Source organism: Pocillopora damicornis, chromosome 12, assembly GCF_964200805.1.
Source record: "Pocillopora damicornis chromosome 12, jaPocDami1.2, whole genome shotgun sequence".
Lineage (NCBI taxonomy): Eukaryota > Metazoa > Cnidaria > Anthozoa > Scleractinia > Pocilloporidae > Pocillopora > Pocillopora damicornis.
Window position 1 is genome coordinate 258,072 of NC_142681.1, and position 18,089 is coordinate 276,160.

Below are 18,089 nucleotides of genomic sequence, written 5' to 3' on the forward strand. Positions count from 1 at the left end.
CCAGTGTCATTTTGTTAATTGCATCGCAAATTTGGTTGATTTGGTCTTTTCCGGTCTGTTAACCTGCTTGTTCTGTTGAAACAACTTCGGTTTAGTTACTAAGACACATAGAGCCATAGAATGCAAAGAGAAGGAAATCAGCGAGAAATTTCAAATTATCGACAGTAGACGATTTCGTCGTTGACCTCTTTTCTTTTGTAAGGTAAGGGTTTAAAACGTCATTTCTATGTAATAGCTCTCTTACTTCGATTTTCGCTTCCAAGGTTATTCTTTTTATTGAGGGAAGGTTTCATTGATAGATGTATTTTGAGGTTTTTCAGCTAACCCCTCTTTGTGCTTTATCTGTCCAAATCACATCTTTAGTGTCGAAGACTTAGTAGCATTCATTCGCGAAGCAAAACGTTCTTTCTTACTCGGTTTGAGCTTGCCTTTGAGTTCGTCCGACTGCCATCAACTAGTCAAACGACATTTTATCCCTTAGAAGAAAACAACCTATCATGTGAACCCCTAGAAATGTGTTTGCCAGGCAATGAGGTCTCTGTGGCTCAGAATGGTCGAGTATCTAACCGCGATATCGGGCAGAGCTGTTTGAGGTCGAATCTCCCCCACGGACTCAGGACAACTTTTCTTTTTCACCATGTTAACCTCTTTCTTTTTGAGGAATATATACTAAGCTGTAGCGTTGTAAGTGGTGCAAACCACTCTGGGAATTAGCTTGTAAACAGCGGTTTGGCTTAGCCTCTTGTCAGTTTGTGCTTCCCACAGCATCAATTTTCAGATAAGATTACAACTTTCACCTCTATGAAAACACTTTTCTCCTTACACGAATAGCATGGCTAACGGGCTGAAATTAAGGCCGATACCTTTGCCAAAGAGAGGCCAGAGGGTCTAAGAGTCTATGAATGGATTCAAATTACCGGCTTTGTCGAAGGAAATAGTAATGTCTGAGAAAGGAAAAAAGTTATTTAAGTATTACGTTTGGTGGTGTGATTTGATGCTTTAAATACTATATATTACCGCTCGTCATACCAAACCTACGTTTTGCTACTAACAGTTTTTTTTGTATCTGTGAATTGAAAGCGTGATTGTTATGTGATTTAATTATTAAAGACGACAGAACGGCACCGGCCTCTCTATTCTTCCCTATCAAGAAAACCTGATCAAGTCTATGGTTTAATCGTATCTTTCCTTCTCTAAGTCTACTTGTAAATATTGCGGATAAAGACAAAGTGCCCGTGAATTTTAAGTCATTTAACCGATGCATAAAAGAAATGTCATGGTAATGTTTTCTCCCTTCCCCAGTCCATTATCTGTGGGTTCTCAAGAGCATTAGTGTTGGGAAATTTTTTAAGATAGCGATTTCGCGGGAAGTTGTGCTTGACTGTTGATTAGAAAGCCTCGGTTTGCCAGATCTATAAAAGCTGGGCTCATATTTCGAGACGGCAGCGCGCCTAAAATTGCCGACAAATTCATTTAACGAAAAGAAAACAAGTGTAGCCATAAAGCGCAGGTAAGCCAAAATGGAACCAAAACATTTAAGCAGAATGTGATTTAGTAGCTCTGCGCGCAAACACTTCCCTGGCATTGAGGTCAGGAACTTTAAGAGGACTAGTCAACCAAGAAATGAACAGAATAATAAGATGAACCTTTTAGTTCGTTGATTTTAAGTAAATACTTTGGTCCATTCATTACTCGATTGTTTCAATAAAGGTTCAACATTTTTGAGGCCATTTTACCGCATGCTGAAAAGTTTGCAAGATTAAGGCTTTCAAATACCGTCACTGTTGGAAATTTTCACGGAATGATTTGCTAATGCGCTGAGACTTTTTTTCAAGAGCAAAGAGTTATTCACAACTCAGAGGAACTGCTGTAGTTATGGTTGTTGTTTTATCTTTGTTATATCTGCGCTTATATGTCGGCGGAGATTGACCTTTCTGTTGATCAAGTAAAATTTACGATTTAATAACCCAAGACACTTGAAACTAAATGCTCCAAAAATTTTCAACGAAAATATGACCTACTGGATATTCACTAGATTTTTGCGCCAATGAGTCATTCATTAAAACGAGTAACTAAAATTGACATTTTTGTGTCAGTCATAATGTTAGCTCGGACGAATTAATTTCAAGCTGTTTTCTAGGAAATTTCTCGTCAAGTCTCCGATAATTTTACTATTGTTCTCTATATTCTCAGTATCCTTACGTTACTCCCAGGATATACAAAAATCTGATCTTAAAAAAATGATTTTGTTACAGAACACCAACACTCTAAATTTCAATTCAATATGAAAACAGGGGATATGACCTTGTGCGTGCCCATCGCTGAACTTAAGACTAAAATTTCTAAAATGAAGCTCTCTTTTTAGGCCCAAAAAACTGCAATGTTGTCTTTACTAGGATCATATGCTTTTCTACTGCTATCATAATCATTTTTCTTATCGTGTCGTTCAGTCCCAATTCACTCACTCTCCAATGCCGGTATTGTTTGTTTTCTTTTTTTGTTTGTTTTCTGTTTCTTTTTTCGAACCGAGCTACTAGAACAGTTTGCATGAAAAATGATTTCAGGGAACTCTTTGAGGTTACCGAGTCAAAGAAATCAAAAATATTTCTTCACTGAACGAAGAAAAACTCTAAACTGTGGCGAATTTGAAGTAACCACCTGAACGAAGTTATTTTAATCTTTGCCAATTGAGGTTTTTAAGTTATTTAAATAAGTTGCTTCAATCCGGCCCTAAATTGATCCCAAATTAAGAAAAGAAGAAGAGAGCTTCATGTTAACTTCAATAATAAGTAGAAGGGTGAGTCCTGAAGTACTAAAAAAATGAGTCGCAGTATGGTGTGTGCTGTAAAACACAACTGAAACATCACTATTAGGTAGGCCGATAAAAAGGAGTAATAACATTGAATAGCATTAACACCGGTTGTATTCAGTTCATGATATCTGTCGAGCTCAATTAGCGTGAAAACACCATGAGAACTTGGTAGTAAAATGAATGAAGCCGACTAAGAGCTACTCATTTCTTAGCTTTTGTTTATGGCAAAAATTGACCTCCTCTATGGTGACTTAGGATATTCCTGCTTTTCTCACATTTTCAGATAATGAACAAGTAAGCTCTCAAATAATCTTTAATTTGATAACAACTTTAAAATGCCCTTTTCACGCCGTTTGTAACTGTAGCTGCTTTTCTCTTGCAAACCATCTGTCAAATTGGGCTTTGTTCATCAGAATTGTTTATTTAATATTATTACATTCAGTTATTCCGATTAGTTAATTCAACGTAAAGGTAACGGTTTAAGTGCTAGAAATGTTCTAGGCAACTAGAGTTGAATTAAAAACGGTGAACCAGTTCAGGAAATTTCTGCGCAGTTAAAGAAGTTTTTTCTATTGAAATAATCTGCAATGCCTGACGTAGATTCGCCTTTTGCCTCCTCTCTTTCAACGGATCTACAACTGTGACTATAGATGAAGTTTGAGGCGGTCCTAAAGTTCTTGTTTGAACTTGATATCTTGTCAAAGTTTGTGTTTTTTTGTCTTATTAGATGATCATTCCTCATCCTTTACAACACAGACAGGTGTTCTATTGTTTCTATATAAAAAGCAAATAAAGTGATCTGAATTCGCTACTCGTGGATTCAATTTGTATGGAAAGCTACAACCCACTGGAAATCCGGAATAAATATAACTTGAATGATATTTCCTTGGGTGTTCCGGTGCCCGATATTAAACTCCTATATCGGTTTGGCGTTTGCCTAGGCTCTGCAAATATTCTTTTTTTGTTCTTAAAAAAAAGTCAGTGGGAAACTTTAATGAAGACGTTTTCCCACCAGAAAACTTCCCGCATGTAATTTCTTTGTTACAGGAAGCGTAACTTGAATGACAACCAGGATAGAGACTTGCAGTCAACTCACGCAAAAAAATAAAATGTAATAACTCAAAAGTGACTTAAATAGTTCACGTTGATTTACTTCAGTAGATGGAAATGTTTACTACTTTATCGTATTTCTAAACGAGCCAGGAGATTCGAGTGCAGAGGAGAAGAAACTTTCGATTTTATTTGTCTATATTAATGAAACAGTTGACAAAATCGCGAACTACATTTTTGCATTTGAATTATATTTTGTAACTGAAAACGTATATGGAGCAAGCCGGTCTTTCGTAGTACAAGTGTCTAAAGAGTTAATTATCAGGGGATAAGTTACATTAACTCTCGTTGCAATACTTCTTTTTTCTCTTTGAGTTTCGATGTCTTATTCATGGCTTACGAGAAGGCCCTCGTTTTAAGCACTGCGGGACGAACGTTTCTTTGCCTGGATTGGCCACATTATCAGTGTCTGATAACAAGCAAACCTCTCGCCAGCACGCATTGCTCAAGGCCTCCTCAAACTTTCGTGGGCGAAGAGGCGCCCGTATTGAAGAGTCGCTGACAATGAGGCTCTGCTCGCAGGTTGCCTGATTCAAGCAAGAAGAGGGTGAATTTTGATTGAGAGTAGTGACATAAAACTAAAAAAACACAAAGTAATTGGAGTTAGTTTTTACACTGATCAATCAGTTTAGAGGGTAGCGCGAGTTTTTTAAACCAATCATAGAACGAAACAAACTCAGTGCAACCCAGGATTACTTTATACACTCAAGTCAAAATCGTCCTACCATTACACGCTGATTTGCTATGTAAGACAAAACACATTTACCATCACAGAGAGTCTCACAAATTCAGTTTAGGTATGAAGCTTGTTTGCTCGACAGAAGCCTCGCTAAAATACAAGTTATGAAGTACCTTATTAGATGAAAATGTATGATGCGATTAACTATGTTGATATTCTTAGACTCTAAGCAGGCTAAATCTAAATTACTGAGTTTCCTAATTATTCGTGCTCACGTGAGATCTCTTGTCGAATCTTATTGCTGTAGAAAAGGCTCAGACAACGTTATTTTACAGAATTATATATATCTTGAAAACATAAAAAACATACATGTTAACTATTGAGATCTGATATTTTTCTATTGGCTTACAAACACATGAATAGTTTTGATTGACAATAAGATATTTAACGATAAATGTATTGGGAGCTGGCTCGTAAGCGAGCACTGTGGCTGCAGACTACCAGCTCAAAGCAATTAAAGATCTTGCTATGTTTGATTGCTGTGATCTGGTTGTTGGCTTCTACCAGAATACAAGTGATAATAATCTACATAGTCTGTCGAAACGTTTGCAAAATTAATCTGTATTTAAACTGTACGCATTGTCAACAATTTTTAAGTATCTCTAGATAACAAAATTTTCTCTGATGTTTTGAAGGTGTTTCCCATCTGCTTATACTTCTCTTTCCGTTGAGCTATCGTCTGATAGGAGAAACACTCGGCCTATTGTTGGTTTGGCAGTTGGTCAAGTACGCAGGTTTATCATTTTTAATTCGTTTAAATCATTTCCATCATCGGCTATCCCTAATCCTTTTTCGTTAATATTTTTTTTGGACCAAACTAATATTTTGAAAACAGTTTCGCATGTCACATAAAATGACCAAGAATAACGTGACTTATTCCCTGAATTAATTTTGTGTCAAAGTAAGTTGGAGTCAATCCAGCTTATATGAAGTTACCAATAGAAATGCAAGCCGAGCCTGACCTAAATATCACACCACACAAAGTTCTGCTTCCAGTGAGAAAGAATAGAATGTATCGGTTTTTTGACAGAAAGACCTCACTGAACTAGACTTATTTCATGGCCATCGTGCCTTCAGTAGACCTTTGGTGAACTGACTGAGGACCCAATAGGTCTTCTTTGGCTGGACGACAGAAAAGAGATCGGACAACGTTTTTAAATTCATGGTTAAATCGTTGGTTGAGAAAAATATACAGGCACGGGTTTATAGCGCTATTGGCGTGCGACAGAAAGTAAAAGCTGGATTCCAAGTACTCGTGTGAAATTAAAGCAAAGTAAGTCGGGGTGAAGAAATACATCATCAAATGCATAATGTGACTCGGCAGCCAACACAGCGCAAAGACAACAACAACAATGATGAGCATGCGCAGTACTTTCCTTTTAGACGACTCGTTTTGACGCTTTTGACCGGCAGTTGAAGCCCCCGGAATCACACGTGACCAGAGACGACGACCAATAAGAATGTACAAGGTTGCAATGATTACAAGTGCAAACAGATACAGCACCACAAAGGTTGTCATGAAGTAAGCTCTGCCAATTTCAAATTGTTTCATCTCGTCTGAGGATAAGTAGCTCCAGACCATTCTACATTCCCAGGAAGATCCGTCAGCAGAAGGCACGCTATCATAAAGAACCAGATACAGAGAGAAATACAGCGAAGATAAAATCCAAATCAGAGAGGTAACTAATTTAGTGTTCCGAATAATGGGGACGTCGGCGAATGGATGAAGAATGGCAAAGTAGCGGTCCAATGATATAAACACGAGGGTTATAATAGTGGCTGCTATGGACAGACCGCCTGAGAATTCAACAAACTTGCAGGTCACTGATCCAAAGCCACCGGGTAACCACGTCAATCCAATGTACAAAAAAATCACCTACAAAGACCAAAAAAAGGACATAAACATACCCAGGCTGTGAGTTAAAAAAAAATTGTCAGCGACAAAGCTAGAGAGCTTCCACAAACATTGAAATAGTTGATTCTGGTAAATGCAATGATACTCCTCATCGAGCCCATGCTCCGTCTCACCTTTGCGTAGCTAATCTAACTAGTCTCCTTTGTTGGAATGGAATACAGTCGAACCTGTATTAAGCGGCACCGTATTAAGCGGTCACCCCGTATTAAGCGATCAGTTGTTAAAGTCTCCAATTTGTTTCCCCCTAATCACTGTAATTTTCACCTTTATTGAGCGGTTACCTCTAATAAACGGTCGCAATTACTTGTGGCTACGTCCTGACTGCCTGTTTTTATTATTTTCCACCTGAATCGAACGCTCACTGAAAGCGGAACCACCCAAATAGAACTAAGAATAATATTTCAAATTTTGATCTATGTTTCTCTCAAAAAATCAAAGTAAGTAGTATTTTTGAGCACATTAAATGGCCATTTATGGCATAAGGTGGTGTTGTGCACCGTTTATTATGATACCCCTGATCTGTTGAAACTGTACAAAGGGAGCACCCGCCTCCCCCCCTCCCATTCCTCGTGGGTGCCCACTTATACAAGTTCGACTGTTTCAGACAAAACTAATAATGTGTGCGTGCGTATGACTGAACTTAGCAATATCGTGAAGAAGCTGAAGGAATAGAGGCACAGTTAGAGCGGAGAACAAGAGAAGTTTACAACTTGGAGAGAACCAGCTTAGCCCCATATTAAAGAGTATTATTGCACCAGAATACTTATTATTAAAAACCCCTTTGATGATTGAGGCTTGAATGTAATTGTCAATGTACTCGTATATTTACAAAGCAATTGCTGTTTGACTTACCTCAAAAGGCATAATGAAAATAGAAACCAGCAGATCGCCGATCGCCATGTTAACAATTAGAAAATTGAAAGTAGTCTTCATTCTCGCACGAGTTGCCACAATGTAAATGATACAAGTGTTACCAAAGAAGCCAAAGATAAAGATAACAGTATAAGCGAGAGTCATCCACACTTTAGCCCCGTGAACATCATCACCACTTAATGACGTCGCGTTTTCCATATCTGGAGATAAAAAGAAGACAAGAACACAAAATGAACCCCTTATTTCTACAGATTCGTAACTCCCTTTCTAATAGTCACTCTCTTAATATAAATTATTCCTAGGTTGAAGCCAAAAGCAACGCTTGTGATATAAATTTACTCGGTGTCAAATCCAGTGGTCGCACTTGCCAAATCAGTTCAACTTAGTTGTTAAGCCAACAGCCTAATATTATCTGTCAGTTTAACTTGTAATGAACTTACCTACAGCTTGCATTTAATACTTATTGACCTAGTCAATCAAACGAAGCATTTTAATTTCTTTTTCGCCCTGAACTATCCAAGACAACAAAGGAAGTCGACGAAAGAAAAAAAAAAGCACAAAACCTTGAAATATTCGTTTGCATAGTCGCACCGCGATAGGTAATCACACTTGAGGGCGGCGACATAACCACAATTGGAGGCGAGGTCACTCAACTTGAGGGCGACCTGACTTAAAGCGACCTGACTTCCTTTGAGATAACAAAGTACCAAATTTGGTGAAACAACCCAAAAAGAATGAGGATGACAGTGACAAAGATGAGTGCAAAGACCGATTTTTCAAGAGCCAAAAACTGTTACCAAGACAATTTTACTCATCAAAAAATTATTGAAGAACCCATGGTCTGAAGATACAAGATAAAAGGAGGTCAAAAACAATTACTGTGGATGGGGCAAAAAGTCAAATTGTCAGCTTAGTACAGAGAAGGAAAGTAACTACACTATTATAATTCTTCGTTTTACCCAGAACGATCTAATGAAAGCCGCCACTGATCTGCAGATGCTGTTTAATTAACTTACTACATTTTTATGATGTTTCTTTTCGCCTCGGGCGCCTGCATAAATGAATACTGTTGTAAGTGTAAATCAATGCAAAAATTTCGAGTTTTTGGGAAAAATTTAGGGGTAAGCACGACTCAAATTTTTTGAAGAAAGCAGTAAAGTATATTTCCAACATAAGGAATCATTTTAAAAGTCTATTGTGTCCTGACATGCTCTGTTTCGTTCACTACATTGGCTTGCCAGCTTTTATGCAAAGTTTTTCTTGGAAAGAAATCGGAAATTAGTTTGAGATACGTTCACTTGCTAAAATATGAACAAAACAACTTTTTCCGGTCCGATAAATGGTATCCAAAGTAATAACTAGATTTAACTAAATCGGTTTCTTTATTGAAACAGTTTGCTTGGATAGAAAAAAACTACCTGTGGGGAACATCTGATACCAGCAGCTGTGGAAACTGTTTTGTAGCACTAAGGCGGGATTTTGAACTTTTACTTACGTTGGCGAATATCGGCACAAAAAGAACACAAGGGAAGCTGCACGTCAACTTGGATTTGATTTCTCAATTATTTCAAGTAATAAAAAGGGATGAATCTTCTTAAGTTCTCTTGAGAAGTTCACAAATGTTTAAATTATTCACGAACTGTCACTTATTCGTCTTTGATTTTAATGAACCTCCAGGAAAAAGCTACAGTATTTGATCATTTAATTTCGCTATGGTAATAAAATTAGTTTTATTTTAGCGCTACATAAAATTATTTGCGACAAAAACACACACAAAGTAAACCGGGACAGTAAATATTTTGGATTTTCATAATCTGTCCTTTTAATTCAGACCGTACAGAATGACACTTAGAACAAAACTAACAGCACCCGCTCTTACAGTTCATGTGTATTTTGATCGAACACGACAACTGAATATTTCATGTAAAATTATATATAAATAATGATGAGGGGAAACTTTTCCAAAAAATGTTACAAAAAAGAAAAAGAAATACCCAAAAATTGTATATTTCCTCAAATCATTGTCCTAGTTTTTCAAATCATCGTTGTACAATCATGACATTACACATTTCTTAGAAAATCCATCTAAGAGTAAGGGTTAGTCTTCGCACAATCAAGCCGTAAGACATGAACGATTTAAAATAGGACCATGCAAAAATTTTTGGAACCAAGAAAAAGTACCTTGGCTTGTTCATGAAAACGAAAAGTGCGTCAAAAGTCGCTTTAAATAAAAATAAATCCCAGACGTTATTAATCAGTATCGGAGAAAATTCCACTTTTAACCTATTACGGCAAATAATTTTTCGAGATACATTTCGCCTACGAACCAAACCAACAGTTAAATTTAATGGCAACTTTTAACACTTATACAAATCACTGTAGCCCTACTTTCATACAAAGAATAAAATACATTCCGCACTTGGAGCGTACCTGGGACAGAAGTGTTATTTGCTGCCATGGTCAGCCTTGAACTCTACAGTATTCGATCAAGCGTATTTTAAATTCTTCAGATGTGGCTTCGATCTAAAATCGGAGCATAACACACGATAAACTGCGTGATAAATGATGGAGCAGCAATGTTAAGCCTATTATGAACAGAACTCCGCGCTATGGTGGATTAATTAAAGCTTTACCACATATATTAATGGTCTCCGCAGCTGATTCCACCAAGGAACGTTGATTTTTCCTATCAAATATCTACCTCAACCAACACACTTGTCACTCGTCCTTGTCAGAGTCAGGAGCCGAGCTTTTTTAACGTGTCGGTCCTCATACAATAGAAACTTTTAATGATGCTGATGAAAAGAATCGATAGGATGCTGGGATGGCCCGAAGGCAAATTAATGTTACTGGTGATAAAGGACAGTTTACATGGCTCAAATAGAATAAATAGGTAGGAAAATTAAAAGACAAGAAGTGATTGGAAGGACTGTAATTGAAAACGACAACTCTACGCGATAAACATTTAAAAGTGTTACAACATCAAAATTCTTATGTTGCGAAAAATTCTCATGACAGAACACTTAAGTAAATACAAGTGAAAAGGCATCGAGTGGGCCAAGCCAAGGGTAGAAATAAACTGAAAAAAATAACGATTTTCGTTTATTATTAGCTTGTGACTTATGCAAATTCGAGTCCAAACATTAGCAAAAAGCAATTAAGAGAAAGGCGCCGAGGATGACAATCTCTAATGGTGGAGTAATTTCCTTTGCAACAAAAGAAACTCATTTTACACTCATTTATAAAAAAATAGATTCGGCAATATGCAGTTATAAATTGTCGTTTTCAAAGCACTTGGTGAGATAAAAATGACAAGGGAACATTATAAAGATACTATCTTATTCTCCAAATGCCATTTCTTTTGTCCCGGGACTCCAGGCAGGTAGAAAATTTAATTAAATTTCACGTCAGTATTTTAACTTACTGTCAACCCATGATCGCAGCTAAGTATGTCAGCAGAACATTTTATTAATTGCAGCAGTTTTTTTTTCTGTCCCTTTTAAAGGCACCTGTTCGTTCCTGGACTACTTATAACTGAGTATTTAGTGGCACTGTAGATAGAAGCAAGCTGTTTTGATCAGATTTGCGAAAAGAAAAAACTAGGTATAATTCTAAACAACTTCACTGCCTCTATCGTCAACTGACAAAAAGGGGCTAGATGTAAACCTAGATTTGGTCGGGTGTCAGTCCTCCATCGGGGGGATTGGACCTCGGAAACAATTGAGTCTTCAGACGGAGATCAAACAGATTGTCATAGCTCCGTTTACACAGGGAGTTACGCAAACTCCCAAAATGAAAATTCCTTTTTGACGAACAGTAAAGATGCTTTCAGTCATACGACAACAGGAAAAAAGTCGAATATTTTCGGGTAAAGGTTAGGGTATGAAAACGCGCTCAAGTAAAAAAAAAAAATCGAAAAAAAGCTAGTACTCGACATATAACTGATGTCTCAGAAATATACATATAAAAATCACATTCCGATGTGGGATGTTGGGCTGAGACATATATGAATGACGCTAAAATTTGCAAATAATTCAGAAAAAAGCCAATCTAATAAGGCATCTAATAACATTTTGAGGGTCGACTGTTAAAGGGAAAGAAAGTTTAAACACACTTCCTGTCATGTATTCTATCAAGAGAAAATAATGGTCCCATTAATTTCTCTTGATTCCATAGATCACTAGAATTTTACACTTAAGTATTCTTGAGTTAATCGACATGACCTAAATTTGCATTACCGATAAACAAAATTTCGTCGAAGCGATTACCCAATCCATTGTCTTGTAGAATCAAGTCCAGTTTACTGGTAATCAAACATTCACATTGTTTGCAAATCTAGACGCAAATAATCGTCTCCGAGTTGAACAAACGTAATAAAAAATCATAGTTGATAGAGTTTAGATGGCGACAATTGCACTTGAAACTATCAACGAAATAGAAGGGAAAGAAGTTTCCGTTTTCCAGTGAGGTACAGAAAACTGCTTAACATTTCGGATTTATGCCCCGCGGGAATCAGTCACAACTCCAAATATAAACCATAACGTAGAAAGGAAAATCCAGGGCGCGAAAAGAGGATAAAAACAATTTAAACCACAACTTCTATATGGCTGAGATGTCAGTTATCTACAGTTGCCACTGCATGAACATAAACAATCTTTTAAAAGATAATTTTTCACCTTTGCGACCTCAGTAATCAGCCAAACCACAGGCGTAAGAAAGTAAGCAAGGGGTTGCATGTGGCTTGAGTTCAGCTCACTTCTTTTTGTCAGGAGATGTAAGTGATCTAGCTCGATTCATCAGCTCATAGCAGGCTGAGCCGGGTGTTCATTTTGCGTCATCACATCACAATTTACCGTCTTTCAACTAATCTCCGTAATCTCATCTTATCTCTAGCCAATGGACGCAAAATATTTATCGTTAAAGAGGAATTACTCTTAATTGGAAACACAGCCTTGCACAATAAAATAAATCCATTTTTATCCCGTCAGCTCTTATCATTTTTTCCTTTCATTTGCAGGGATTATGAGTGTACAGACGTGCTTATCTTCAGGAGTCAGGTCGAAAGAGTCGAAGTAGTCCTGTGTCTTATCATTCGACGCGCGATTAAAGACATTTCTTGACCTTCCTCATAATCTTCAGTACAAAACTCTATTATCTTCCTGAAAGAGTATTTTATCACAGATAACGCATACGACGTACGACTTAATGGATAGAAATGCACTTTTTTTAGTAGCCCATGTCTCAGAATATCAGTATAGCTTTAATTCACAAGCATCGTGTTAGAGATTCCACCGCGCCGTGGGGAGCAAAGTGTCTGCCCCTCCCACTTTAAACGGTAGTTGATGACTCCATGTTGTCTACAGCAGAGCTTTGCTTCAGATTTGTTGCGGCACGCAGTTACATTTGGAGAGAGATGTTAGTGAAGGTTAAGATGAGCTCTACTGAAAAAATATAATACAGAGATATGAATCTGGAGGTTAAATTCACGACTTGATCTTTTGACCAGTAATATATTATTATTTCTCATAAACTGAGGTTTGATGAGATGGCCATCGTTAGCTAATGTTTTACTCGATCACTAGATTCGGATTTTTGATCAATGAAACACTATCAATGACAATTTGTTGTACTGAATTTACGGCTGGATAGCTGTGCTCATGATATGTGGGAAAAACATATGTTAGACTTACTCAATGCACGCTTCTGAAATGGCACGCGCGCAAACTGAAGTTTTGATACGCAGAGCTGCACCACGCACGGTTCCTACCGCAATTTCGACACAGAGTTCAAACTGCCTGTATTGAAAAGACCCCGTCTTAAACTTAACATTTAAAAACGTAAACAAACATAACTTAATCTTTACAAGACAGGACTAGACTGAGTCAAACCGTGCAGAATAAACAAAAAAACAACGTGTTTACACAATGTTAAGTTAAACCCACCTTTGAACGTTTTTTTCGTATGTGTTAATGTCTCCCTTGGAAGCAAGGAGCTTAGTGTATTTACACTAAGAAAGAGTAAACATTTCAGCTTTGATTTTAGAGTGAAAGGCGTGAGTATTTTGCTCCAACAGCTTAGTGCTTCGCTTCATAAATCTGTCTGCGTGAAAAGTGGGATATGTCATGCTCTAACACATGTCATATTTGCGTAGGAGAATTAATACCACGTGACGTCTGACATGTCCTAATTGATTCATAACAAAATAAGAATGGAGAAACACACAGAGCAAAGCAGAACAAAGACTACCGAGAGGTTGGAGACGGAAAAAGATGAAAAGAAATCTCTGAAGATATCTGGTGAATGGTCACAAGAAAGGATTCTAAATTCAAAAATAATCTCATGAGTTCATCTGATTTGTGCAATGATATAACCGAATTAGTTCAATGTGCTTTGATAAGATCCTAGCCGGCGGAAGAACTCCCTTCAAGTCCAAGGGCTTTGTTACCCAGTTCACCAAACCATTCGTTGCCGTCACTGCAAGCCACGGATTACAAATCTGTATCAAGTAATTAGTTAGTCAACAACGAGACAGACGGTGTGCAGAGCAACATGAAAAGAAGGGAGTTAAAGAGAAGGAAGGCTTCTTATGAGACGCGGCGAGATCTTTTTTATAGGCTTTTGTGATGAAAGTTATCTTTTTCTAATCGAATGGACTGTACCGCGTATCATGAATAATGCTGATATAATTTAAAGAAGGTTATTTAACATGTAAGGAAACCTAACATGGTTTGCCAAAGTAGACAAGCTTCATATAGGTAATACTTACCTCAAAAAGAGCAAACCCGAGGATACGATTACCACAAGAAATACGAATTTAAAAAAACTCGTGGCGTATTCCGCTATTGTATAATCCACGTGCATTAACGAGTGTGCATTAAATAGTAGTGACCTTAACTAAAGTACGACGATGACAGTAACGAGGACGTGACAAAAAAAAGATCTGTTCAGCGGAACATTAGCTCAGTGCGTGTGTTTTAAAACTTTGTACATTTCTTAGCCGTCCGCTGCAAAACAACAAGACGTAATATCACTACAATTTGCGTGGTTTGAGAACGGAAACCCCGACGGCATGTTATTCAAGTTTCCATTTGAAACTCAACGCTGCTCACATATTCTTTATGCCGAAGCCGGTTGAGGTGTGGCGCCGTAAGAGACGGTAAACACATCCTGACATTTGCAAAATTCTAATTAAAACTAGTAATAATCAAAGATAAATAAAGCGCATTCGATCTCTAGTACAAGTTTTTGTTATTGTACTGATTGTGCAGAAAAAAAAATCGGTGTCTTCAGCTCAAGGCGGCGAAGAAAACATTTGCACTCGAGATCGAGGCTATTTGTGCTACATAGCCAGCCAGCCACCCAGCCAGCCATTCCAAAATGGCGCCCAATGCCTAAAATCGTGTGGTACCCCGATCGATCCCCTTGTGACTGGTCCATAAAACCCTCGAGAGTGATTTTCGTAAAAACAACTCGATTAGTATGCGTTCTCCTTCGTCGAACGCAAATATAAATTCATTTTTGTTCGATTTCTCTTTTTTCTGAACATCTCATTTTTGTTCAGTAATGTATGTAAAGCCAAGAAAGGAAACTTCCTTCCATTAGCATACGTTAGTAACAACGTAATCACTGTGGTAACTTTCCTTAGGGCTAAATTTTTCAAGATACACGTTTCATAACGCAGCTCTTTTCAAGCAGAGCGAGGGAAATTCCCCCTTTCTTTTCTCCTTCCTTTTTGTTTCCAACTGAGTTCTGTCGCACTTCTAGGGGAACTTAAGCCAACCACGACGACCACGGCAACGAGGACGTGGTAAAACAAACGATTTAATGGGAATAGTTCCGCACGTACGTTTTAAAACTTTGTAGATTTCTCAGCCTCTGCAAAACAACAACGTGGAATCACCAAAATTTGCGTGGTCTGATAATGAAAAACCCAACGGCAGATTGGTATTAAAGTCTCCCTTTGGAGCTCAACGCTCAATACACATCAGAGCGGAAATAGAAAGCTTCACTCGACAGAAACCGCTCTGTTGTACGTTACAGATCAGTTGCTCCAGGCTATGGATAACAAGAAAGTTTCCATCATGGTCTTATTAGATATGTCTAAAGCATTTGATAGTATTCGACACGACATCTTGTTATGCAAGCTACAAAATCTCGATTTTTCCCAGGGTGCGTTGAATTGGTTTCAGAGTTACCTTTCTAACCGACAACAGTGCGTTCGAATCGGTGACGCAGTTTCTAAAGTACTCCCACTTGAGTTCGGAGTTCCGCAAGGCTCTATTTTAGGTCCGGTTTTGTTTACAATCTATGTTAACGACCTCCTTTCTGTTCCTAAACGTTGTCTATCTGCCTCCTATGTTGATGATTGTAAATTGTATTTGTCCTTTTCACCTGCCGAATTACCCACGTCCATCCTTGCCTTAAACGAAGATCTTACGAGAATATCTCAGTGGTGCTGTAAAAACTCTCTTTTGATTAATCCGGACAAAACTAAGGTTCTAGCTGTTGGATCACCACAACTTTTCAAGAAACTGTCATCATTCAGTATAACACTTTTTGACAAAGAAATAACACCTGTGCCTGTCGTTAAGGACTTGGGTGTTCTTCTCGACACACACCTCAGTTATAACCAACATATCACTGAGATGGCCTCTAAATGCCTTTTTAAATTGTACCAAATTAACAGAATCAAGCACCTCCTGGATAGGAAAACACTTCTGTTAGTAATAAATTCATTTGTCTTTAGTAAACTTCAATATTGTTCAACTGTCTGGAGTAATACCAGCAGTAGCAATATTGACAAGTTACAAAAAGTCCAAAACTTTGCTGGGCGAATTATTCTGGGACTAAGAAAGTATGACCATATTTCGGATGGGTTGCGATCGTTGAAATGGCTTCCTATTAGAGAGAAACTCATTCTAAATGACGCTACTATGATGCACAAATGTATTAACAAGCTTGTTCCAGACTATCTTGCTGATATGTTTAAATCACGTTCTCAAGTCCATAATAGACAAACTCGATCATCTGGTGCTTTGGATATACCTTTATGTCGCCTGTCAACAGGGCAGCGCTCCTTTGCTTTCAGAGGAGCCAAACTCTGGAACTCCTTGAATGATGACATTAAGTCCTTAAAATGCCCCAGGAATTTTAGACGTCATCTTGCAAATGTTTTATTAAGTTGATATATTATATTATTGATATATATTTTGTAATCATAATATTATTGTATTTACATTCTCAATTAATTTATATATTTGTATTTTTTTTATTCTATTGAGCTGAAAAGCCCACTTAGGGAGCATCAATAAAGTGTGTATGTATGTATGTAACGCTGCTCACAGACGTTATACTGAAGTTGAGGTGCGGTGCCGAGAGACGGTAAACACATCCTACCATTCGCAAAATTCTAACAAAAAATAAATACGAATTTATTTTTTGATCGAAGTCATCTTCAGCGTTGCAGTACAAACTGAAAGCGTAGAACAAGCGATAACACGATCTCAGACAATTAATATTTTGCCTCTGATTTCTTTTTCTATTCTCTCGTTTTTAAATGTATCGGATTCGCAATTCAGGTACAATTTTAAAGAGTCTAGTGTTTCTATTGTGATTTGATGTTCGAAGCAGGCTAAAAGAACGACGAACATCACTGAGGACTTATCTAAGCAATCAGCGGCGATATTTTGGCTCTATCGATCAATCTTCACAAAGATTTATGAAATTCAGTTAATGCGAAAAGGTCAAGTATTAGGACAGTTAAGGCTTGACAAAGTGAGTTGGACTTCAAAAGAAAGATCGAGTAGGTCGACCAAAACAAAAAAATCCTCATGATTCTGACAGATGATATCTCTTACATGTCTGATAAGATTATGGGTCAAAAGAATGCGAGTTTGAAAAAATCAGGCATTGACATGAAAATCTTTGTTGACGGCATTTTCGGAAGAATAGTAATACAATAGAGATAACTAAAGATAACGATGATTTTATTGCTGATCATGGCAATGGCTGGAAAGCTAAACACGTATGAATTTAATATACAGCTCCGCTAAATAAAAACTTCTTTGTACCTCAATATAGGTAGAGGATTTGACCGTAACGCTAGAGGTGACCAAATTCAGGTGGTTCAAATTCTCAAGAGGAGCTCAAATATTTCTATATCGCACGCTACTGGTAATGGAATAAAAACTTCCCCAAATGCTGATTTATCCTAAATTTACATAACAGTTATCCAAGAGTCAGTGTGGTAAGCTAGTGTATTATCAAAATCTCATTTTAAAACTGTTAAGTGGGAACACGCTTATCGAAACTGATCGTATATCAGCTTCCAAAATTCCACCCGACAACTTATCAAGACAAGATCGGACTAATCAGAACAGTTCCAAACTGGATCATGGTCACGTAAAATTTGGAAAATGAATTTATGATTTAACCTGCCGTAATACAATTTTATGTAGTGGACCTTCTGTTTTTTTTAACAAACCATTCGCTAGAAAAGTTTACTTGTTTACGTTTGAACGTATCAAGAAATGGCCCATTGTTCCGGGTCAACTTTTCCAGACAAAAGTACTGAGTAATTGGTAGTCCTGAGGGATTTTGGCCGAAGGGAGGCGGAAAAGCTCGTAACTGGTCGAGAAAAT

The 18,089-nt window shown here is 37.6% G+C and overlaps 1 protein-coding gene and 1 long non-coding RNA gene across 21 annotated transcripts in view; one reads left to right on the top strand and one right to left on the bottom strand.

Annotated features, from left to right (window-relative positions):
* Positions 1-12,931, top strand: LOC149035952 (uncharacterized). The gene is made up of 2 exons (XR_016181884.1): positions 1-202; positions 12,467-12,931. It is a non-coding gene; the product is annotated as an uncharacterized LOC149035952 (long non-coding RNA).
* LOC149035953 (substance-K receptor-like) overlaps positions 4,599-18,089 on the bottom strand; it is a 25,957-nt gene continuing 12,466 nt past the window's right edge. For 3 of the 20 annotated variants that reach the window (XM_089190193.1, XM_089190192.1, XM_089190199.1), the window contains 3 exons: positions 9,880-9,972; positions 7,429-7,649; positions 4,599-6,537 (listed from right to left, as the gene is read on the bottom strand). In XM_089190193.1, the coding sequence (XP_089046319.1) occupies positions 5,713-6,537; positions 7,429-7,649; positions 9,880-9,907 (1,074 nt within the window). In that variant the 5' untranslated portion in view covers positions 9,908-9,972 and the 3' untranslated portion in view covers positions 4,599-5,712. Of the gene's footprint in view, positions 6,538-7,428; positions 8,501-9,879; positions 10,301-12,125; positions 12,264-13,139; positions 13,245-13,391; positions 13,579-18,089 lie in introns of those variants that run through there. The other 17 variants (XM_089190209.1, XM_089190205.1, XM_089190213.1 and 14 more) reach the window with 15 other exon arrangements.